Raw genomic sequence first — 25154 nt, 5'->3', positions numbered from 1 at the left:
CAAGTCGTCTTCCAGGACGGCACCTTGAGAGTAGACTGGCTCCACCTGACAGGAAACACAATCAGAAAGAGGTTTAAAAGCCCCGCCCCTCCCCGTGCACCTCAGTTATTGATTGTGTTTCCCACCAGCGAAACAGTTTGTTATTTTTTATCAGACCTAAGGCCTGGGGCTGGTGGTCCCCCTCCGGGTACTGAGCAGTGGGTCCTGGGGGCCGTCCCTGCCTCAGCTTAAAGGTGTAATGCCTGTCCCGGGGGGTTTTCCCCGTGTGATAGGGGGGGGGGGGGGGAGATTGAAAACAATACCCCCCTTCTTTCCTTTCTGTAGGAATCCCTGGGATAGTGGCTATTCCAGTACTCCTATGTGGCCATGTTCCCTCTCCTCCAGGACCCCTTACCTGCTGGGCGGGTGTGAGGGCTTCCTCAGCGTGGCTCCGGTGTACTGTCCTCCCGGGGACATTTTCGAATGGAGCCAGCAGTCGACGCCGCGTCACAGGCGGCGCGCGGTGATGACGAAGTTCCGCTTCCGGTCTTCACCAAAATGGCGGCCGCCAGCGGCGTCGGCTCCTCGCTGTTCTCACTGCAGCAAGGAGGAGAGTGGCGCCTACACGACTTCGCTATGGAGCGCGAGGATCGTTCGCTAGCAGCCGCTGCCAAGGACACCACCAAGGGTGAGTCTGCCTCAGAATGTCAGGGGGGCATATTGGACTGGGTCCTCTCCCTCCCCCCCCCCCCCCCTCTCCTCTCCTCTCACACTTGATGTTTGAACTGTGATATATTTTTTCTCTCCCCTTACAGGGGAGGAGGTTTCTGCCCAGGGGGAAGCTGCTATTCTCTCCCTAAAACACACTTCCAAAACCAAGAGGTGTGGTAACTGTAGCATTAAGCTGGCTGCAGATTACTCCAAACTTCTTTGTGCCAAATGCATACAAAAATTGACAGCAAAGGAAACTTCCCTGATTATGAAAGAATTCCTAGCTGTCCAATCCCAAATGCTCTCCACATTAAAGGAATTTAAGGACACCTTAAAAAATAGGGATCCTGAGCCCATAGCAGCCGGCCCCTCTTCTCAAGAGAGCTCATCCACCCCAGTGCCACGAGTTTCCAGGGCTAGGGAGTCTCTCCTATCTGACACCGAAGATTCAGAGGCTCCAGAAGATGGGGTAGTTGATAGTCATTCTGAGGATGAGGATGAGGATGCCAGATCAGGCAAATATATTTTTTCTACAGATGACATGGGGGGTCTGCTGTCTGCTGTCTATGCCTCTGAGGGGATCCAGCAGCCAGCAGAGCTGGTGTCACCTCAGGACAGAATGTACCAGGGTTTAGCTAAACCCCAGCCAAAGGTTATCCCAGTCCATCAGTCACTTAAAGATATAGTTCTGAGGGAATGGGCTGAGCCTGAAAAGAAACTACTAAGGTACAAGACCTGGAAGAGGCGCTGTCCCTTTAAGGAGGAGTTAGAAAATACTTTGTTTAAAACTCCTAAACTAGATGCATCTCTAGCCCAACTCTCCAGGCAGTCTGACCTCTCGTTTGAAGATGCAGGAAACTTAAAGGATTCCTTAGACAGGCGGGCAGACACCTCCCTTCGCAGGGCCTGGGAGGCTAATACGGCCGCCCTTGGACCCGCTTTAGCCTCTTCCTGCATCGCTAGGAATGCAGATACCTGGTTAACCAGACTTCTGGAGCATGTACCTCAGACCTCCAAGTTTAAAGAAATTAGAGATTCTCTTACAGTCATAGGCAGTGCGGTTGCCTATCTTGCAGACGCATCGATTGAAACAGTCCGATCCTCTGCTAAGACGGGTGCTCTCGTCAACGCCGCCAGAAGGGCGGTATGGCTCAAGACGTGGGAAGGTGATCTTGCTTCCAAGACCCGTCTATGTGCCCTGCCCTTTGAAGGTACTCTTCTCTTTGGGGCAGGACTTGATCAAGCTCTAACTAGGGCCTCAGAAAAGGGGAAACGGTTCCCCCCAAAACCTAGACCTAACAGGAGAAGATTTTTTCGAGGCCCCCAGAATAAAAACCGACCTTCTGACCGAAGATCGGCCTTTAATAAGCGTTGGATCGCGGGAAAGGATAAGCCAAAAGGGGGTATCCTTTTCCCCGATCCCAAACCCGCAGGTAAGGACTCCAAGTGACTTAAGAGTCGGGGGAAGACTCTCCCAATTTTTTCCAGCCTGGGAGAGTATAACACGGAGTCCTCACATTCTGCAAATAGTGAGGGAGGGTTACAGATTGGAATTCCGACAACTTCCCCCCCCAATATTTCTCCTCACTCATCTACCCCAAGATCCCCTCAAGGCAGCTGCCCTTCTGGGAAGTGTCACAGATCTAGCTCAGCAGGCAGTCATAATCCCAGTTCCGCCAGGACAACAGGGTCAGGGGGTGTACTCACATATTTTCATGGTGCCCAAACCTTCGGGGAAATTCCGATTGATCATAAATTTAAAACTTTTAAATACCTTTCTCCTCTACAAGAAATTCCGCATGGAAAACATTTACAGTCTCAAGGGACTGTTGTTAGAAGGAGTCTTTATGGTAACCATAGACTTGAGGGACGCCTACCTCCATGTCCCAGTCTTCAGGGACCATCAAAGGTTCCTCCGATTTGCCATTGCCTCCCCTCAGGGGATTCAGCACTGGCAGTTCACCGCACTCCCCTTTGGTCTGGCCTCCAGCCCAAGGGTTTTCACGAAGGTCCTGGCAGAGGTGGTCGCCTTTCTACATCTGAAAGGGATCTCCCTTGTCCCCTACCTGGACGACCTACTGCTTTTCAACCCCAGCCGAGAACTCCTTCTCTCGGATCTGGCCACCGTCCTGACTACTCTGGAATCTTTGGGATGGATTGTAAACAGAGAAAAATCTTCTCTCCTCCCAGAACAGAGAAAAATGTATCTGGGATTCCTGATAGATTCCATAGAGAAAAAGCTGGTTCTTCCAGAGGACAAGATCCAGAGACTCGGGTCAGTGGTCAGGTCCGTCATGGGGTCAATAGAAATTTCCCTCAGACAGATCATGAGGTTACTGGGACTGATGACCTCATGCATCCCAGCGGTCCCATGGGCCCAGCTTCATTACAGATCCCTGCAGGCCTTCCTGCTCTCCTCCTGGGACGGGAAGGACTCATCCCTAGACTCCAGGGTCAGCATCCCGGAGTCAGTAAAATGCACACTGGGGTGGTGGCTCATTCCTCAGAATTTGGAGGAAGGCCTCCCATGGAACCAGACAAATCCTCTCAGGATAACCACGGATGCCAGCTCCTGGGGGTGGGGAGCCCACATGTCGGGTCTCCAGGCCCAGGGGTGCTGGGATCGACAACAGAGCAGGTCCTCTTCCAACTTCCGCGAATTATTAGCGGTCGGGAAGGCCTTGGAGGCGTTCGAGGAGAGAGTCATAAACCAAGAAATACAGATTCTCTCCGACAACGCAACCACGGTGGCGTTCATAAATCACCAGGGAGGCACCAGGTCCCGTTCCCTCCTAAGGCTGTCCTTAGAAATTCTGAGTTGGGCAGAACAGAGAGTCCTCTCCCTTTCAGCAATCCACATCAGGGGAGTCCTAAACTTAGAAGCGGACTTTCTAAGCCGCCAACCCATCCTCCAGGGGGAGTGGGAATTAAATCGAGAAGTCTTCGACTGGGTTCGACATCGTTTCGGCAACCCAGAGATAGACCTCTTCGCGAACAGGAAGAACAGGAAGGTAGAAAGGTTCTTCTCCCTCTCCCGGGATCAGGGATCGGAGGGTGTGGATGCGTTGGCCCAGGCCTGGACATTTCAGCTGGCCTATGCTTTCCCTCCCCTGAGTCTGATCCCAAGGGTCCTACAGAAACTGAGTCGCTCACGGGGGAAGCTGATCCTGATCGCTCCCCAGTGGCCCAAAAGAGCTTGGTTCCCAATGTTAGAACGTTGGTCAGTTCTTCCTCCCCTTCCTCTCCCGGTCCGAGTGGACCTTCTGCGGCAGGGACCGATCTTTCACCCAGAGCCCGACTTTTTCAGTCTGACGGCCTGGTACTTGAGAGGTGGAACCTGCAGCGGAGAGGTTGTTCGGAGAAGGTAATAAATACCCTTTTGGCTAGTCATAAGGAGGTCACTAGGAAAATCTATGCTAAGACCTGGGGGGTTTTTTCACGCTGGTGTGCAGCCAGGCAAGCCCCACTACCTGAAATATCTGTCATCCTGGAATTTCTCCAGGAAGGAGTTGATCTAGGACTAGCCACAAGAACCTTAAGAGTACAGGTAGCCGCCTTGTCCTACTTTTTAGACAAGAGGCTGGCCCTGGATCCGCTGATCAAGCGATTCCTGTCGGCTAGGGATAGGTTATCCCCTATTCAAATCTCCAGGGTTCCCCCCTGGGACCTCACCTTGGTTCTAGACCATCTATCCAAACCTCCGTTTGAACCGATAGACAGCATTCCGGTTAGGCTGTTGACATTTAAATTCTCCTTTCTTCTGGCTATTACTACGGCCAAAAGAATAGGAGACATGCAGGCGCTCTCAATCAAAGAGCCTTATTTTCGTCTTTTTGAAGACAGGGTAGTCCTAAGTCAGGATCCCCTGTACCTACCTAAGGTGGCAACGAAATTTCATAGGTCACAAGAAATTATTCTTCCTTCATTTTGCGCAAATCCACAGAACGAAAGGGAAGAGACCTTCCACTGTTTGGATGTAAGACGCTGTTTGTTAAGTTATTTGGAAAGGGTGAGCGAGTTCAGACGCTCATCTCACTTGCTAATTAATTTTTCAGGACAGAAAAAGGGTTGCCAAGCATCTAGAGCCTCTATATCTAGGTGGATAAGACAGGCAATTTCATTAGCATACATTAAAGCTGGCAAAACAGTACCTAAAGTCAAGGCACATTCCACGAGATCTATAGCAACCTCCTGGGCAGAGAGAGCAGGAGTTTCAGTGGAACAAATCTGTAGATCAGCAACGTGGTCAAGCCAGAACACCTTTCTCAAACACTACCGAGTGGAACTTCTGTCACCCCAAGACTTGACGTTTGGCAGAAGAATCCTGCAGGCAGTTGTCCCGCCCTAAGGTAGGCCTGAGGGTTACTTGCTTATCTCTCAAGGTGCCGTCCTGGAAGACGACTTGAGAAAATACCAGTTACACTTACGGTAGCTGTTTTTCTGTAAGTCTTACAGGACGGCAGGCCTATTTCCCACCCTGAGGAATTTATATGGTTTGTATTTTTATATACTGGTTCCCGTGCTCTTATGGTGGTTACTTTATCACTAACTGAGGTGCACGGGGAGGGGCGGGGCTTTTAAACCTCTTTCTGATTGTGTTTCCTGTCAGGTGGAGCCAGTCTACTCTCAAGGTGCCGTCCTGTAAGACTTACAGAAAAACAGCTACCGTAAGTGTAACTGGTATTTTTTTTCAAAAAAAGTGCACATGTAAGACCGCTGCGCAAATACGGTGTGACAGAAAGTGTTGCAACGACCGCCATTTTATTCTCTAGGGTGTTAGAATAAAAAATATATAATAATGTTTGGGGCTTCTAATCAGAGGGAAGGAGATGGCAGTGAAAACACAGGGAAAGCGCCATTAACATTTCTGGTTGTATGTCATACCAACAGCCACCACAAGACGGCGCCAGATCACAGAAGGAAGCAAAGGCCTGCAGAAGGACGCAAATCCGCGGTCTCGATTACCGGCCAGCGCGGCCTGACGCAATCGCGCAGCGGGGGAGGTGGGGACGCACGGAGACACAGGATGCCTATGCTCCCTTCCCCAAGGCGCCAGGTCGCTAATTCTAGTCGCAATTGCGACCTGGAGCCCGGACTTCATCGAGCCCTGATTTAAATCACTAGTAAAAAGGCTCGATTTGAATCAAGTGAATTTAAATCATACATTTTAAAGAGAAACTGTCATTTCTGTCCCGCAGTGGCTTCTCCTCTGACCCGCTGTTGACTCACCGACAGTCCTTCACTTTAATGGGAGGGCTGGTGATGCGGCGGTGACACGACAAGGTGAGGGCTGTGGCGGCAGCAGGTGAGTGGATTCCTGCTAACAGACGCTGCCATGATGGATCGGAAATGACAGGTGCTCTTTAAATGTAAGAAGTTATTCTTGCTTGTAGTTAGAATCTTTAATATTTGCAAAAAAAATAATGAAGGTTTCCTATTTAGAATAATAAGCTGTCGGGTTAGTAAAACGGCGATATCAGAACCGATTCAATCATACAGTTTTTAGTGTACATAGATTTGCAAAACATAAAGGACTTTGTTTTATCTCATGGTCAATGTGAAATGATGTGAATGCATCAATGCAGTGCATGTTATCACAGCTTGCAGAGCTTGGATTCATTAAATGAGTTTACCAAAAGTGTAAATATTGCAGAATATACAGCCTCATGCTACATAACTAAGCTCCATTTCATGATGAGTAAACTAAATTATTAACGTATCTGAAATAAAAAAAACGATATTTAGATAGATTTTTACTCCAAAAGCATTTGATTAAAATTGCATTTCATAAAAAATAAATAAAAAAAAAATAGTATTTAAATCCAATTTTCTACTTTTTTTTTTTTTTATCATTTTATTTGTTATATATATATAAAAACATAATTTTTATGCACCCTGGTGACAGGTCTTTTACAAAGAATTGTATAAAGAATCTTTACTTGTGGAAGGTTTATTTTTACTTATTTGTTACAGGTATTTATATATAACGCTGACAATTTACACATTGTGTACATTCACACCAGTCTCTGTTCACAACGATCTTACCATCTAAGGCCCCTATCTCACATGTATGGACATATACTAGGGCCACTTGAGGTCGGATCCAATTCACATACCAGCAGGTCTTTGGCAGGCTGAAATACACTGTGGCTGTGCTGAGTGGTACTTATGCAGAATACCTGCATTCCGGGCATATGTCCAAAAACGCATAGGGCTTTAACCACCCGCTATAGCCCCGTCCAGCCACACCGCATTTCAGCCTGACAGGTTGCAGACCTTGCTGTCCCCTAGGAAGTGGGAGAGAAAAGCAGGACTGTATACAGCTTAGGCCCTAAATCTCCACAGGAACACTAGGATGTGTGTGGTGCCTACTCATACCAATGTTAGTGCCCAAAAAGTACTAGCACTTCAACACTGTTGTTGGTTCAGCTACTTTTCATGCCAAGTCCGTTTTACTTTTAAGACTAAATATTTAGATTCTTAAATGAGCCTAAGGCACACGCGGTCCAAATGTCGGGCGGCATTGGCCGGTTCAACAGAAACCGTCCGACATTCGGCCCATGTGTATTGCAGCCAGTCCGACAGAAGCCACCCATTTGGCCGGCTTCTGTCAAATCTGCATGACCAAAAAGGGTCTGCCGATCGGCTCAACCAATGGCTGAGAGCACTGACCTGAGTGTCCTGTCAGAACACAATAGCACAGCAGGGTATATCCCTGTACTAACATTGCATAGTTAGTACACAGGCTTTTCCTGATTTGTTTTTTTTTTGTTTTCGTTTCATCCCTACTAGGTTAAACAAACAAAAAAACACTAGTAGTGTATACCAGGCTTTATGCCGGCCATAGATGAGTTGAAAACTAAACGAAAATTCATGGTTATTAATTTTTCACATCATAAGTATGCCAGCTGCAATGTTTGTGCCGCAATCAAAAGTGTCTGATCCAACATGCTGGATTTTTTTTTTTTTTTAGAAAAGCAAAGCAAATGATGGCACAATCAATCGTATGCACCATTTTTGTTTTTCAATCGACAGAACGTTCAGCTTTTGACGCGTCTATGGCCTGCCTTTCATGTGATGATAGGAGATTGGAATATGCTATTATGACGAAATTCCTTGGCCTGCTCTCTAATATTTGTGTGTAAACTGAAGAGCAGTACTTTTTATTTATACCAAAAATGCTTCTGCTGGTGTTTTGAATACATACGTTTTCATTTAGCAAAAATGGGGACATTTTCTTGAGGTTTGCTAATGCTTTTTTTTCCCCCTGTGTGTGTGTTTTTTTTTTTGTTTGTGTTTTTTATAAAAAAAAAAAAAACGATTTACAATTCGAATCAAGTGTTTTTTTATTATATGGACACCGCGCAGGTCCTGATGAGATGCAGGCAGGAGTTTTTAGGTAAGGCCGCGTCTACGGCCTAGTCCGCGATGTCTGGCCTCTGCTGACACCACGCTGGTCCTGGGGAAAAAAATTAGATTTTCTGAAAATCTGAATCAGTTTGAACTCGGTTCACGATTCAGCCCTGGTTCACACTGGGCTGCGGGAGTGAAGCCGTGTGAGTTCAGCTGAACTCGCACGATTTCACTCCCGCTGGCAGTCCCGAATTTCGGCCGCGATTTAAGAGACATCTGTGCAGGTTTCTGCACAGATGTCTATGTAAATCGCGGCCCTAAATCGCAAAAAGTAGTACAGGAACTACTTTTTGAAATCGGTGCAGCGCCGCAGATGCGGCGTCGCACCGATTAGGACGGTGTCATTGCCGACAATTGCCGGCAAATGCCGCCGATTTGAGATGCGATTTCACAAGTGAAATTGCATCTCAAATCGAACCAAATCGTACCCAGTGTAAACCTGGGCTCAAATATATATATTTTTCCCCCCAGCCCTAATTAAAATATTGTAATTTTTTTTTTACATTAAAATAACAAACATGTCATACTTGCCTGCTCTGTGCAGAGCAGCCCAGATCCTCCTCTTCTCAGGTCGCCCGCTGACCCCTCTGGCCCCTTCCTCCTGCTGAGTGCCCCCAAAGCAAGAAGCTTGCTCTGGGGGCACCCAGGCAGGTTCACTCGCCACTGCTCTGCATGTCCATTTTATACGCAGAGGCTCGGCCCGCCCCTCTCTCACTCCTTATTGGCTTACTGGCTGTGATTGACAGCAGCGGAAATCAATGGCTTCCGCTGCTGTCTAAGTCAATGAGGAGGGAGAGCCCCGAATGAATGAAGGTAAAAACCGTGAGCCTTTTAGGACCACTTTAATGCTTTTCTTTTATATCTGCCTAAACCCTAGTTTTGAATTTTATGCATTAGGATTTGAATATATTTAAAGTTTTTGGGTTATGTTATGCAGTCAAGTGTGATGTGAATTTTGCTTGGTGGTATCTTTTTACGTTTTAGTTTGTTTTTTACAATAATTTTCTTGCACTGTATTTTTTAGGACTGGCAGCCACCATTTGCTTGCGATGTCAAGAGTTTCAGCTTCACCCCTCGAGTGCAGCGGCTCAATGAGCTGGAGGTATGGTACTCGTCTGAGTCTAGAGGTGGAATATTGCATGAGAGAGATACCTGGCTTGTGACAGGTGTTTTTATCAAACTGATTTGCATATTTGTTGGCTGGCAGATACGTTGCAGCCGGCTTAACCTCTGGAAGATTTTACCCCCTTTATGACCGGGGCACTTTTTGATATTCAGCACTGTGCTACTTTAACTGGCAATTGCGCGGTCATGCAACACTGTACACAAATTCAATTTTATATCCTTTTTATCACCCAAATAGAGCTTTCTTTTGGTTGTATTTTTTCACCCCTGGGGTTATTATTTTTTCCTATATCAACTGAAAAATACATACAATTAAAAAAAAAACGGAAAACAAACACGTTTTTGTAAGTTTCTGTTATAAAATTTAGCAAACAAATAATCTTCATAAATTTAGGCCAAAATGTATTCTGCTACATTTTGTTTCATCAAAAAAAAACAAATCAGTGCATATTTAGTCTGTACGGAAGTTTATAGAGTCCACAAATAAGGGTAACTATCAATACAGGAAAATTGATCAATCCTGATGTACAGATCTCACTTTTTGAGGCCCTAAAATGCCATAACAGTAAAAAATGACCCCCCCCCCCCCCAACTTACCTGTTATTGGAAAGTAGTCAAATATATTTAGTAAGAGGCATGTAGAGTGTTTTGAAGTTGTACATTTTTGTCACAATTTTTTTCCCCACACTTTTTATTTTACATTGCCAGTGCAGTACAGCATATGTTTGGTGTGGCGGTGATCAGGGATACTTACTTGTCACAGTATGATTTAAAAAAAAAAATGTTATTCAATTTTTTTTAAACAATTTTTTTATTATTATTATTTTTTTGCCACAGCTATCATATGGTACAGGGTGCTGTAATTGGCCCAGGTACCATGTGATCACTGGTGCCCAATCACACATACACATTAGTATGCAATGATCTCATGAGGGGTTTCCTCTATGGGGGGGGGACTGAGAGATTGCCATACTAGTATGGCGATCTCCCCTGCTGCACCTTTGTGTTCTGATAGGGACGCCAACATCCCATAAAAAACACAACAGAACATATTGATCTTCCCCTATTTATTATAAACAAAATTAAATTTGGCTGCGCTTATTTATTTCATAGGCGTGGTTACCTTTTTTATTTATTTTGCTGTTAATTATAATACAATTACACTTGGAATATATTGGATAATGTTTTTTTTATTACTAAAGGTAAAAATAAATAATGTTGTTATTGTTTGCTAGGCAATAACCCGTGTGAAGCTTGACTTTTTGGACCAGCTGGCAAAGTTCTGGGAGTTACAAGGCTCCGCGTTGAGAATCCCAGTAGTGGATCGAAAGCTCTTGGATGTCTATGCATTGAGTAAGGTATGTCATTCCTAACATAACACCGCTTTTCAGGAATGGATGTCAGTGATGGAATGTTGTGGATGTGATTTCTGAGTGGTAGGTGCCAGTTATTTGTATTATGCTGTGTAAAAAGAATGGGTACAAACCTATAGCCACGCACCCTGGATAAATAACGAACAACCATGATAGTGATAATAAAAATAAAGTGAGCAGCTTGTATTGGGACCAAAGGTCTAAATACGTGCCAAAGAAACGTAATATGAAAGAACACATCCTGGACTGCCGCACTCGGTTGAATGGCATCTTTATTGTATAAAAACAATGTAATCCAATATACAGTCAAATGAAAAGTGGACAAAACAAGGACAAGATGGCTAACGCGTTTCGCATCGTGAAATGCTTACTCTTAGCTATGAGTAAGCATCTCACGTCTTTTTTGTCTACTTTTCATTTGAATGTATATTGGATTACATTGTTTTTATACAATAAAGATGCCATTCAATTGAGTGCGGCAGTCCAGGATGTGTTCTTTCTTCATGGACCTGTGCAGAGCCAGCACCTGTCGCTTTGAAGTTGGGGCTACACCGCTGGCAACAAAAGTGAGTACACCCCTAAGTGAAAATTTCCAAATTGGGCCCAAAGTGTCAATATTTTGTGTGGCCACCATTATTTTTCAGCACTGCCTTAACCCTCTTGGGCATGGAGTTGACCAGAGCTTCACAAATTGCCACTGGAGTCCTCTTCCACTCCTCCATGACGACATCACAGAGTTGGTGGATGTTAGAGAACTTGCGCTCCTCCACCTTCCGTTTTGAGGATGCCCCACAGATGCTCAATAGGGTTTAGATCTGGAGACATGCTTGGCCAGTCCACCACCTTTACCCTCAGTTTCTTTAGCAAGGCAGTGATCGTATTGGAGGTGTGTTTGGGGTCGTTATCATGTTGGAATACTGCCCTGCGGCCCAGTCTCCCAAGGGAGGGGATCATGCTCTGCTTCATTATGTCACAGTACATGGTGGCAGTCATGGTTCACTCAATGAACTGTAGCTTCCCAGTGCTGGCAGCACTCATGCAGCCCCAGACCATGACACTCCTACCACCATGCTTGACTGTAGGCAAGACGCAGTTTGTACTCCTCACCTGGTTGCCACCACCTAAATCAAATACGTTTTTTTCTTGGTCTCATCAGACCACAGGACATGGTTCCAGTAATCCATGTCCTTAGTCTGCTTGTGTTCAGCAAACTGTTTGTGGGCTTTCTTGTGCATCATCTTTAGAAGAGGCTTTCTTCTGGGACGACAGCCATGCAGACCAATTTGATGCAGTGTGCGGCGTATGGTCTGAGCACTGACAGGCTGACCCCCCCCACCCCTTCAACCTCTGCAGCAATGCTGGCAGCACTCATACATCTATTTCCCAAAGACAACCTCTGGATATAAAGATAAGCACGTGCACTCAACCTCTTTGGTCGACCATGGCGAGACCTGTTCTGAGTGGAACCTGTCCTGTTAAACCGCTGTATGGTCTTGGCCACCGTGCTGCAGCTCAGTTTCAGGGTCTTGGTAATCTTCTTATGGTCTAAGCCATCTTTATGTAGAGCAACAATACTTTTTTTAGATCCTCAGAGAGTTCTTAGCCATGCGGTGCCATGTTGAACTTCCAGTAAAAAGTGTGAGAGCGATAACACCACATTTAACACACCTGCTCCCCATTCACACCTGAGACCTTATAACACTAATGGGTCACATGACATCGGGGAGGGAAAATGGCTAATTGTTTCCAGTTTGGAAATTTTCACTTAGGAGTGTACTCACTTTTGCTGCCAGCGGCTTAGACATTATTGGCTGTGTGTTATTTTGAGGGGACAGGAAATTTACACCGTTATACAAGCTGTACACTCACTACTTTACATTGTAGCAAAGTGTCTTTTCTTCAGTGTTGTCACATGAAAAGATATAATAAAATATTTAAAAAAATGTGAGGGGTGTACTCACTTTTGTGAGATACTGTATTTGTGTGTTTTTTTTTCCCAGACATGCGCTTCAGATAACAGCAACCTATACATTTTTAATGTTTCTTTTTATTAATTTGCCATTTTACAATTTGTAACCATTTGCTTATACTTTCTCTGTTTTAGGTGGTTTCTAGTGAAGGAGGCTTTGAGGTCGTCAGCAAAGAGAAGAAATGGTCAAAAGTTGGTAGCCGTCTAGGGTACATGCCAGGCAAGGGCACAGGATCTCTTCTGAAGACCCACTATGAGCGTATTTTGTACCCATATGAGCTCTTCCAGTCTGGGATCAGCCTCATGGTAAGATAATTTCTCTTGATAAGCATGTTCTGCAGTAGAATAACAGCTAAGATGGGTGTAGTTTGTCTTGTGAGAAGTCATATACAAAATATCAGCCTTTTATTTTTTTGACGAACTACAGGTCTCAGCAGGAATCATTTTACTTTTTTAGCTTGTTCAGAGTAGTAGGAAATCTACAGATTGTACGAAAACACTTCGAAGCGTCGTAAGGTTTTTTTTCTAATTTCTGAACAACCAGGGCATCCAGAAGCCTAATCTGAAGGCAGAGGAGAAAGTGGAGGTGACGGAGCCCTGTGAAGACCCCAAAGAATCTGCAGGAAGTGAGAAAATCAATATTCCTCTGAAGAGATCTCGGCGAATCAAGTCAGAGGTGTTTAGGGTTTTTAGTATTTGTTATTTTATTACCTGTATCCATCTCCTTTTGCTGCTTGCAGTCTCACCTAGAAAGCGGGTGAACCCCAGAGTAGGAAAGAGTTAACACCCATGTCAGGTTGCTGCCCATGATTGCTGTAGGGATTCCTTCACTTCCTGTCCTGAAGTGGCAACAGGAATTGAGAGAAAATCTCACCAAAGCGAATGGAATTGTTATGCTAGAGAGTTGTCACAAGAACAGTTGTCGTCATTTTTGGATTTTTCCTTTTTTGCTCCTTTTGACTCTGAGAAGCTAAAATGTATTTTTATGTTTTGCTTTCTCTGGTTCCTCCCTCCCCTCTCATCAACATGCTAATTAAATTGGAACTGCACTGTATCTGAGCACAAACAAAAAATGCTATACAATTCATTTTTAATATTTGGAGCAAACTCCTCCATCTAGACATGTGCACAACAACATTTTTGTTTCATTTCGTCTTGTTCCGTAGATTCGCTAAGATTCATAAGACGCGAGTTTTCATATTCAAATTAGTTCGTATTTTCGTAACAGTTTTATTTTCGTTGATACTGAATGATTCGTAATTCTGTCTAATTTTATTTTCTTTGATTCGAAATTCGTAATTTTGTTAGATAATAATTTTCGTTTATTCAGTACACTACTCGTAATTTAGTAATTATTACTTTTGTGAGATTGCCTTTTCCGTTGATTCCTAACATTGTTTTGTTTTCATTGAATCGTGTCTACTACCGTGCTTCGAATGGATTTGTACTTTCGTAAATACATAACGGTCATTCGCAATCTCGTATTTTAGTTTTGTTTTCAACACGCGGCTCTAGCCTCCGCCCCTGTACACCATTTTGAGAGGGTGTATCTTGCTTAATTTCTAATAAGTCCTGTACTTACTCCCAGTCCAAGAGACCTGACTCAGTCTCCTCCTCAACTGAATCTAAAAAGATTCAGGAATGCATTGTGACTCAGACACAAAAGAGATAAGCTGATTGGCTAATATATATTAAAGTGGAGGTTCACCCAAAAAAATCAATTTTTAACATTACATTCAGCCGAGTTGACCTAATGACAAATCGGCTGGTTTTTTTTCCCGTACATACCTTATTTAAGGCCCAGTGATGTAATCACTGGGTCTCTGTGTTTCTTTATGCAATGCATTCAGATCATAGTAGGATGCTCTTTCTCTCAATAGCTCTTGGACCTGATGCAAGCAGTGGCCTGGCTCTTTGGATGAGCTTTGCAGATATCAATATATATAACAAATGATGTAGCACTTCCTCAATACAATAAAGTGCATATAATTCAATAAATTAAATAATCATGCAAACAGTATAATTAACTCTATATTGCAGATACATACTCAAATTAAGTGGCTGTTTCTGCATAAACGTTTCCAATTAAATATATAAAGTGCCCCGTGCTAATATATGTAAAGATATGCAGATATCAAAATGACTTGATTGTTGGATGTCAGTCTGGAGGATATGGAGTTCTTGGGAAGATTGTATTTTATATTTTGCATGCAGACCATTGTAGGTAAAGCCCATGAACAAGTTAAATGATGTTGCACATCCTCCAGCCAGAAAATTAGGTGGACACTATGGGGGTGATTTAGAGCCCATTCACACAGGGGCAACACGACTTTGGGAGGCAACTTGGACACGACTTGAGTATGAGTCATCAGGCAACTTACAAGGCAACTTCAAGTTGCCTCCAGGACAGTACAAGGCATCTTCAAGTCGCCTCCAGGACAGGAGGTATTCCAGTGGCCAATCAAACAACAATCAGCTCTGTGGGAGGGAGGGGCTTGCCTGAGAAATGTATGTTCTCTTCCTGTATTGTTGCTTCAGTTAAGACAGAGATCCGACTTCTGAGACGACTTCCATTGAAATCAATGGGTACAAGTTGCCTAGAAGTCGAATTGAAGTAGTACAGGAACCTTTTCTGAAGTCGGAAAGACTTCAGTAGTGTACATTAAGACGGCTCCATTCACTTCCATTAATTTTCTCGACCGACCACACGACTTGGGGCAACTTGAAGTCGGATCCCAGGTCGCCCCAGTGTGAAACGGCTCTTACTAAAACTGAAGTGTGAAAACCCTGGTGTAGCTGTACATAGTAACCAATCTGCTTCTAACTTCAGCTTGTTCAATTAAGCTTTGACACTAAAACCTAAAAGCTGATTGTTTTTTATGCAGCGCTGCACCAGATTGTGCACTCTCTACTCCTAATAAATCAACCACCATCTGACTTTCTGTTACTTCTAATTTTTACTGTGAAGGGAAATCGGAGTAAGTAATTTCAGTAGAGGAGGGGAGCCTGAACTGTGCAAGACTGAATGTAAAGCTGGAGTTCAGTTTTAAAATTTTGGATTTCCCTCTTACTTTGTGACTTGGTGATTTATGGTCACCAAAACCATGGTCACAGTAGGGTGACTCTCTTCCCAGCGGGAACCCAGACAGCAATAAATACTTGATAATGAGTCTTGCCCTTTCCTAATCCATCTACAACCACATATAAAATCGTATGCCTTTACTTTACACATCAAGAAGTAACAGTTGCCCCCCCCAGTTGGCTGTACTGTACCCCTGGAATAGGCACTGATTGGTCAGTGCTTACTTTCTGTCTGTTAAATGTAGACACAAAGTCCCAATTCACACCAATGCTTCCACTTTAAGAGCACATGTCGCATCCCATTAAGTGCAATGGAACCCTTCTAATAGGAGCGACTTGAGTCGCTCTGACTTGTATAAAGGTTCCTGCACTACTTTTGGTCCGACTTCGGCATGACTTGCATTGACTTCTGTTAATGAAGTAGTGTTCAAGTTGTGTTGAAGTTGCGCTGGGATGTCGGCTTCAAAGCCGTGGCAGTGTTAACTAGACCTAAGGGGGAGATTTACTAAGACTGGCCACACACTGTATACAATTTTCTTGTACAGGTAGGCCCTTGTACTACATAGCTGAAGGTAAATCTAAAATACATTTTAATAACATATGGCCAGCCCAAAACTGGTGCACACAGAATCTGGTGCAGCTGTGCATAGTAACCAATCGGCTTCTAATTGAAGCTTGTTCAATTAAACTTTGACAGGTAGAGCCGGTTCACACAGGGGCAACACGACTTTGCGAGGCGACTTCAGCGCGACTTACAAGGCGACTTCAAGTCACCTCCAGGACAGTCGACTTTGGCTGTGGCCAATCAAACAACAGTCGGCTCTGTGGGAGGGAGGGGTTTGCCTGAGAAAACTAGTTTCTCTTCCTGGAAAGTTGCTTCAGTTAAGACAGGGATCCGACTTGGAGGCGACTTCCATTGAAATCAATGGGTACAAGTCGCCTAGAAGTCGCCTTTAAGTAGTACAAGAACCTTTTTTGAAGTCTTCAGTAGTATGCATTAAGATGACTCTCATTGACTAACATGTAATTTGACATGTCGTCCGACTTGGGGGCGACACAAGTCGCCCCCCAGGTCACGGTAGTGTGAATCGGCTATAAGCCCAAGTTCACACTACCGCTTGTCAGTCCTGATTTCGGCCACAATTGCAGAGACATCTGTACAGGTTTCTTCGAAATCGCAAAAAGTAGTACAGAAACTACTTTTTGAAATCGGTGCAAAGCCGCAGATGCGGTGTCGCACTGATTAGGATGGTGCAAATGCCACCAGTTTGACATGTCAAAACGCACCAAAGTGAACCAGGGTTTAGTGCGAGTTCAGGGGCGATTTGAAAGATATCTGTGCGGATTCATGCACTAATGTCTATTGAAATTGCCTTTTGAATTCACTAGAGGTAGTGTAGGAATTACTTTTGGAAATCGGTACCATGCCGAAAAGTCGGCGTGTCACCGATTGGGACAGTGCCATTGCCGCAGTAGGCTGCGATTTGTCATACGATTTGACAATCGTGCTGATGTCAACGGGGGCTTAAATCTAGAAGCTGATTGGTTACTATGCACAGATTCTGTGTTCACCAGTTTTAGTAAATCTCCCACTAAGTGTCTTCCAGGTCCAGTTCTTGATTTGCATACTCTTCTTATTTATTGGAAACAAAAATTGTGAGAAATTTGGGGTAGCCATTGCTGACTTCCTCCTGAATGTGGTAGCTGCCTGGCTGTCTCTGGTATAAATGAGTCAGTAATTCTAGAGCAACTATGCAGCCAGTGAAACGTGAACTGGTTTAGCATAAGTTGGCATAACAAGGTACCGTTAATCAGCATTTTTAAAAAGTGGCGCTGTAGCAGTTAATATTACCCCTTTTAAAAAAAAAATTAAATAAGAGAGGCAGGTTCCCTTAAAATGCAGCAGAATCTGACTTCCAGTTGTAATATTGCCAATGGGATATGTCTCCTGTGTGAAGGATGCCAGATAACCCTGCTCCATACTGTTAAAATAATAACCAGTCCAAGAAAGTTACCGCACTCAAGTCATTTTTTGCTCAATTGCGCAACAGTATCCCCCCCACTTAATCAGGTACATGTAAAACTAACAGGCTAGGGAAGTTCAACTCAAGCCTAACTATTTAAAGTAAAGGTAAACCCAAAGATAGGCTTTAAATAACAGCTAAGAACAGGAAACCACAAAGCTGCGACATTACAAGATCCATCTCTTCAAATTCACGTTAATTTAGAAAAGCACAGAGAATTTTCTGTGCTTTTCTGACATTTACACAGCTCTGCTACATAGATCAACCCTGCCTGGAATGGGAGGAGACCTGAATTTTTCTTGTAGCAACCAAGTAGTACTTGCAGGTCTTGTCCCTCCAGGAGATTGATGAACTCCTCTACCTGTCACTCTGCTCTCTCCTCTTATCAGTATGTCCCTAAATGTAGCACAGTTTGCATGGCTCCTTATGTTGCTTCTCACAGTATGAACTTTGCTGTATAGGGGATAGCAAGAGGCTGTTGGCAAGTGCGATTTAGGCACTTACACATTTTTTTTTTTTCAGCACGTACCTTTTTTAATTTTGTTTGTTTTTTGTTTTTTTGTTTTTTTATGTTTTTGTTTTTTCTAATTTTGTTCATGTTCTGTTTTTAGCAGGAAATGGTGGAGAACAGAAAAAGCACAGAAGTGAAGAAGCTGCATGTGCTCGCAGCACCCAGGGTGATTGGTGTCAGTGATAGCGTTAAAGACCGAGCTGGTGAGAAACAATAAAAGCTGTTGTTATCCAAATATTTGATCTGAAGTTATATTTCAGGATATTTTCTGGCAATCCCACAGGTATCATTACGATGATATCAAGAATAATTTTGACTAAGATTTCTAACATCTGTGGCTGTGTGATTTTTCTTTTGCAGATGAAATGTTCAAGAAAAATAACTCAAAGTTGGAGCTGTTTGGGATGCAAATGAGAAAGAAGAAAGGAGCCTTATCTGTTAATTTCGTAAGTGAGAGAAAACTTCATATTATCCATGTCGGCTTCTTGCCATTTTGTAATGAATGTAAGAGTCTAGACCAGCCATTTTCAGTGTTCCTTTCAGGGGTCTCTAGGGTAGGGTTGCCACCTCATCCCTTTAAACCCGGACACATATGAATTACACAGGATCTGAGTCTGATTACGGTGGTAATTAAACTCACTTGTTGCCCCAGGGTTCGACGAAATCCGGGCGACAGGTCGCGATCGCACGGCGGGGGAGGTGGGGGCGCACGGAGACACAGGATATGTCTTAGTGCTCCCCCTCCGTGCGATCGCGTCGGGCTGTCTCCTTCCCTCTAATTAGAACCCCCAAACATAAAATATATATATATATATATATATACACATACACACACACACACACACACACACACACACACACACACACACACACACACACACACACACACATACATATATATATATATATCTTTCACAATATAAAAAATAATTGGGCTAACTTTACGGTCTTATTTTTTACCAAAAAAGTGCGCTTGTAAGACCGCTGCGCAAATACGGTGTGACAAAGTATTGCAACGACCGCCATTTTATTCTCTAGAGTGTTAGAATAAAATAAAAAAATAGAATAAAAGAATAAAAGAAAAAAAATTATATATATATAATTTTTTTTTTTATTCTAACACCCTAGAGAATAAAATGGTGGTCGTTGCAATACTTTCTGTCGCACCATATTTGCGCAGCGGTCTCACAAGCGCACTTTTTTGGTAAAAAATACACTTTTTTTAAATCAAAAAATAAGACGACAGTAAAGTTAGCCCAATTTTTTTTTTATATTGTGAAAGATAATGTTACGCCGAGTAAATTGATACCCAACATGTCACGCTTAAAAATTGCGTCCGCTCGTGGAATGGCGACACATTTTTACCCTTTAAAATCTCTATAGGCGACGTTTAAAAAATTCTACAGGTTGCTTGTTTTGAGTTGCAGAGGAGGTCTAGGGCTAGAATTATTGCTCTCGCTCTACCAATCGCGGTGATACCTGACATGTGTGGTTTGAACACCGCGTTCATATGAGGGCGCTACTCATGTACGCGTTCGGTTCTACGTGCGAGCTCGGCGGGATAGGGTGCGATTCTGGCTCCTAACTTTTTTAGCTGGCTCCTAGATTCCACACTGGCCATAAATATAGGGGGCAATTTTCCCACTAACCTCCAGTAAATTGGTGTGAGCAGGGATTCTACAAGGCCTAGAAATGTATTTCTAGGGCTTCCATTAAGTAAAAAAGTCATGGAAGTCTGATTTAGACCTGAGAGCTTCAAATTCAGGCCCAGACTCCTAAAAATGCTTCTCCCAGAATTTTAAAGCTGAACTCTAGAGAGGAAAGATCTTAACCCTTGCAATGGCTCCTCCCCACCCACTTCAAGGATTAGCTTCTCATTCGTCCAGAGGATGATGAGCAAGTTGACATGCTTGCCTTAATCACCATTGCCGCAGGCTTCCTCCTTTTTCCCCCGTAACTGGTCCCCCAAAGCTTCTTCCTTTCACTCCCTAGCTGCTCACACCTTCCTGACATCCTTCCTGCATTGTATGGAAGGACGTAAAGGGCCCATGCACATTCTGAAGCATTGGAAAGAGGAGGTGGTTGCTGGGGGAGTGGGTAATAAGGCAAGTTCTTCATAATCTCCTAGGCAAAACAAGAATTTAACCCTTGCAGTGGGGAGTAAAGAGTAAAAAAAAAAATTCAAACATGTTATACTTGCCTGTCCTGTGTGGTTGGTTTTGTGCAGAGCAGCCCAGATCCTTCTCTTCTCAGGTCCCTCTTCTGTGCTCCTGGTCCAACCCTCCTGTCGAGTGCCCCCACAGAAAGCAGCTTGCTACTATGTGGGGCACCCGACCCGAGTCACAGCTTCCTGTGGGCCATTCATTCAGACACAGAGCCATGACCCAGCCTTGCCCCCTTCTCTCCCCTGATTGGCTGACTGACTTTGATTGACAGCAGTGGGAGACACTCATGGACACCGCTGGACAGAGATGGGGCTCGGGTAAGTATTAGGGGGCTGCTACACAAATAGTTTTTTTTATCTGAATGCATTCAGATAAAAAAATAGGGCTGTTGCTGATTAAAATTTTCGTGTTTGATTAATCGATTTTTTTTAAATCGATTAATCGTCTAATTTCGATCAATTATAACGCACATACAGATCCAACTACTTTTAGCTGATCTCCTTGCATTGCAACTCTGCATTAGTCAGTGGTAAATGTGGTATACACTATATACAATCACCCGACACTAGTTAGTTTCCACAATCCATGACTTAACTTCAGTTCACACAAATACGTTTTAAATTCAAACTGTAGCACTGACGTAAGTAATTTTTTCTTATTAAACTTTAAGAAAAACGTAGAAAGTTAATTTAACTTTAATTATAAAACTTATTTAGTATATTGAATGTCAGTCATTTTATAGTAGGCATCACTTTAGCCAGACATGATCGCATTTTATTGACAATATACCCTGAAGCACTGAACAGTCTTTCGCACAGGAAACAGATGTTGCCGATACACAAAGAATTGTCTGCACAAAACTGCTTAGAACAGGAAAACAATGGTTATTTTTTCCCCCTTCCCCTGATGGAACCTGATGCATCCCCCTGCTCCACAGATGCAAAGGTACCTCAATCCAATGGGTGCAGTTTGCTCGCATCCAGCAGGGTAAGTCTCACTGTCCAGGCTGTTCAGTGACGTCAAGAATTTTGATCGATCAAAGAAATTAAAGATTAATCGAGGAATCAATCTTTAATTTCCCCAGCCCTAAAAAAAACTTCTGACTTTACAACTCTTTTAACTTTAGTCACTTTCAAAAAAGAAAGTTCAGTAATTCAATGCTTTAAGCTCAGGGATGCTAAAGGCTGTTTGACACCTGAGCCCCTATCCCAAAGCAATCTGTTAAATAGCCCGAGCTGCCCTTTGCCAAAGGAATGTTAATCTATGCACCATTATAGAAATAGGGATTTGCAGCAGTGTAAACTTCTAGGTTCAAGACCACCCTGTCACCGCATTGTCGGCCAGTCACCACATCCACTGTAAACTGAGTTATTGTCAACCAGCCCTCAAACCCTCTATGCAGTGACACTGTCCCGTCACTGTCCCCATTGGATAATACAAACTGCTCCACTGCTCTTCACACTTTAGCATCATAAGAATCTGCCCACTACCCTGACAGGAAGAAGAGATAAAAGGATGTGTGGGCACGTGACCTGAGATAGTACTGTAGTTTATTTTTTATTGACACTTCTAAATAGTTTTGTTTTAAATTAATTCGTCAATTGCTGAACAGCATTAGTAAAGGGGACCTTTTTAGGCCTTATTCACAAGCAGAAAAACTGAATTCACTTGCAGAGACATATTGCGAGTTTTACATCCGTTTTCATGTGCATTTCAGTGAGTTTTTTTTTTTACTTGTTGCATATTCCTGCGCAGAAAAAATCTGCACGTAAAACTAGTGTTGTGGTGTGAACAGGGCACATGGAGAACAATTATTTTCCTTGTGCCCTTGCAGAACGCATGCAGAAAAATGACATCTATGCATGTCGTATGATTGAGGCCCAAGTGTCGCTGGTCCAGATTTGCAGCTCCCATACCTCCATAAACCTCATTATACAGAGCTAACACCATGATATGTCATTGTATATTGTAAGACATTGCATGTTGAACAGTTTTTGGTGGTTGTTACAGGTGGATCTGTATATTTGCTTGTTCTGTGGCCGTGGAGACTGTGAAGAGAGACTTCTTCTCTGTGATGGCTGCGATGACAGTTACCATACCTTCTGCCTCATTCCTCCTCTCCCAGAGGTGCCCAAAGGCGACTGGAGGTGTCCAAAATGCATTGCTGAGGTAATAACGCTATATCATTCACAGAAATGTAAGTGGTGCCCGTGAGAGGTTCAGCCTCCTATACCTCTTAAAGCTACAGAGTTAATAAAATCGTGCTTGTTTGAGCAGGGCTTATTGAGACATGGGTCGATCTTTTACTAAAATAATGAGATGCTCATACTTTTATCATTTTGTTCCCACAAATAGCTTTTTTTGGTGATATTTGATAAACAAATAAAACAATACCGAAATATTTGGGGGAAAAAAACGTTTTTCTTCATTTGTAAAATTTTGTAAAAAAGAACGTTTTCTCCTTTACTGATGAGCACTCATAGTTGGCACTGGTGGGCACTCATAGTTGGCACTGGTGGGCACTCATAGTTGGCACTGGTGGGCACTCATAGTTGGCACTGGTGGGCACTCATAGTTGGCACTGGTGGGCACTCATAGTTGGCACTGGTGGGCACTCATAGTTGGCACTGATGGGAACACATAGTTGGCACTGATGGGCACTCATAGGTGGCGCTGATGGGCGACACTGATGGACACTGAAAAGCTGCCCTGAGGGTCATTACTGATAAGGAGGCACTGGCAGGCATTACTGATAAGGAGGCACTGGCAGGCATTACTGATAAGGAGGCACTGGCAGGCATTACTGATAAGGAGGCACTGGCAGGCATTACTGATGAGCACTGATTGGAATCATTTGTGGGCACAGATTGGCATTCCTGGTGCTCATCAGTGGTGGGCATCCCTGGTGGTCCTATGTTGGCATCCTCGGTTGGGGGGGCTGTACTGATAATCCAATCAGTGCAGATCCCCTCTCCTATCGGAAGACCAGCCGATTGGCTCTCGTCTGTCAGATGTGATAGAGGAAAAGCCGATACATTGCTCTTCCTGTTTACACCATGATCAGCTCTGATTGCACACTGCTGATCACGTAGTAAAGAGCCTCCTTCAGAGGCTCTTTACCAAGATCGGTGTTGCGGTGTGTCGGACCGTGTGCACCACCGATCGCCGCACTGGTTCGTTATCCTAAAAGACGTCATATGACTTCCAGTCAGGCTAATGGAACCACCACCCGGCCGTCATTTTGCTATAGGCCAGGCAGAAAGGGGTTGACCGCTTGCCGAGTGCCGCACAACTATTTACGTTGACGGAATGGCATGGGCAGGCAGTTTGGCGTACAGGTGCATCCCTTTAAATCTGCCGCCCAGTGGGCACGTGCGCCCGCCGCGTGCCTTGCGAGTGCGGGTGCCAGGAACTCGATGTTTCCAGGGGTCCCGTGATTGCGGTCGGCAAGGGCAGAACGGGGGAATGCCTTTGTAAGCAAGGCATTCCCCCTATTCTGCATAGTGACACTGTCACTGATGATGGGGAACGGTCATCAGTAACGTTTCACGTGTAGCCACGCCCCCTAAGAGTAAGAAACCCTTCCTAGGGAACACTTAACCCCTGCAGCGCCACCTAGTGGTTAACCCCTTCACTGCCAGTGTCATTTTTACAGTATTGGTGCATTTTTATAGCACTGATCGCTGTAACCTGGTCCTTAACCGGTTAAAGGGGAAGGGGCGAGGGAGGTGAGTGGGGCACAAGCTGGAACATGTTGCATATTACACCCTAAATACTGTTGTAACATGTTGGAAAGGTGTACTTTTTAAGTGAAACTAACAAAGTGCTGTTGGGCAGACTTTATTTTTATTTATTTTGGCAAGTACACTCTGAACCACACATAGGTAGCTCAGTGTACAGCACAATCTTTGTGCCAGCACAAAGTGAGTCCTGTGTAATTGCATGCATGGTAGTTGCATTATCCTCGCCTGGACTTTTAAGATGGCCAAAGGCTCTGAACCAAGAAGGATCCTGGAAGCAGAACTTCCAATGACAGAAAGGGGTGTAGACCCACTGGAGGGAGTTGTCTTACTGGATAAGTTTGTCGTATTGTTCAAATATGCTACGTGTACTTGCACATTATGGCAAAAATTTCCTAGGGGCCCAACAATGTCTATCTGGTCTGGTAGTTTAGTTGTGCTTTTAAGGCCTTTTTATAACTGAAAAACAATAGCAAAAGATTTTCCTTCTGTTATCTTTGTAGCGTGTCGTTTTCTCCTACAGTACAGGTGCTCTTTACGTCTCGCATCTCATCTAAGTCACAATGCTACCTGTAATAAAACGTCTGCCGAATTCTGATCTCGCAGGTCCAAGGAAAGGCTAAAGGAGGGAGAAATGAGAGGGACAGACTTAGGATAGATTGTAGGGGCCCAGAAGCTGCATGCGGGTGGCAAGATGGGATTCCAGATGTAGATCAGATCTGATGACCTTTCTTTTGCTTCTATAAGGAGTGCAGCAAACCACGTGAAGCATTCGGTTTTGAACAGGCTGTGAGAGAGTACACCCTGCAGAGCTTCGGAGAGATGGCTGACAGCTTCAAATCGGACTACTTCAACATGCCGGTGCATGTAAGTGTTTGCATTTTATGGTTTGAATTCTGGTTCTCTAAAGAGATATAGTGAAGGGAAGAAAACTGCTGCAAGAATAAAGTGTAGGCAGTGAGAGTGGCACATGCCTGCTTCAGCCTCCCAAACACTCTTGTCATGGGGCAATGCCAGGTGATTCTGACAACGTTGTAAGGATGTGCTCCGGCGTGTTCGCACA

General features: G+C 44.1%; 1 protein-coding gene across 4 annotated transcripts in view; it reads left to right on the top strand.

Annotated features, from left to right (window-relative positions):
• Window positions 1–25154, top strand: part of KDM5A (lysine demethylase 5A) — a 76701-nt gene that overhangs the window by 10070 nt on the left and 41477 nt on the right. For 2 of the 4 annotated variants that reach the window (XM_040345262.1, XM_040345261.1), the window contains exons 2-9: window positions 9128–9205; window positions 10464–10586; window positions 12706–12876; window positions 13115–13246; window positions 18287–18389; window positions 18547–18632; window positions 22362–22520; window positions 24839–24958. In XM_040345262.1, the coding sequence (XP_040201196.1) occupies window positions 9128–9205; window positions 10464–10586; window positions 12706–12876; window positions 13115–13246; window positions 18287–18389; window positions 18547–18632; window positions 22362–22520; window positions 24839–24958 (972 nt within the window). The remainder of the gene's footprint in view (window positions 1–9127; window positions 9206–10463; window positions 10587–12705; window positions 12877–13114; window positions 13247–18286; window positions 18390–18546; window positions 18633–22361; window positions 22521–24838; window positions 24959–25154) is intronic. The other 2 variants (XM_040345264.1, XM_040345263.1) reach the window with 2 other exon arrangements.

This window comes from Rana temporaria, chromosome 3, assembly GCF_905171775.1.
Source record: "Rana temporaria chromosome 3, aRanTem1.1, whole genome shotgun sequence".
Classification (NCBI taxonomy): domain Eukaryota; kingdom Metazoa; phylum Chordata; class Amphibia; order Anura; family Ranidae; genus Rana; species Rana temporaria.
The sequence above is the reverse complement of the archived record's forward strand: the minus strand, read 5'-3'. Positions and strand labels throughout refer to the sequence as shown.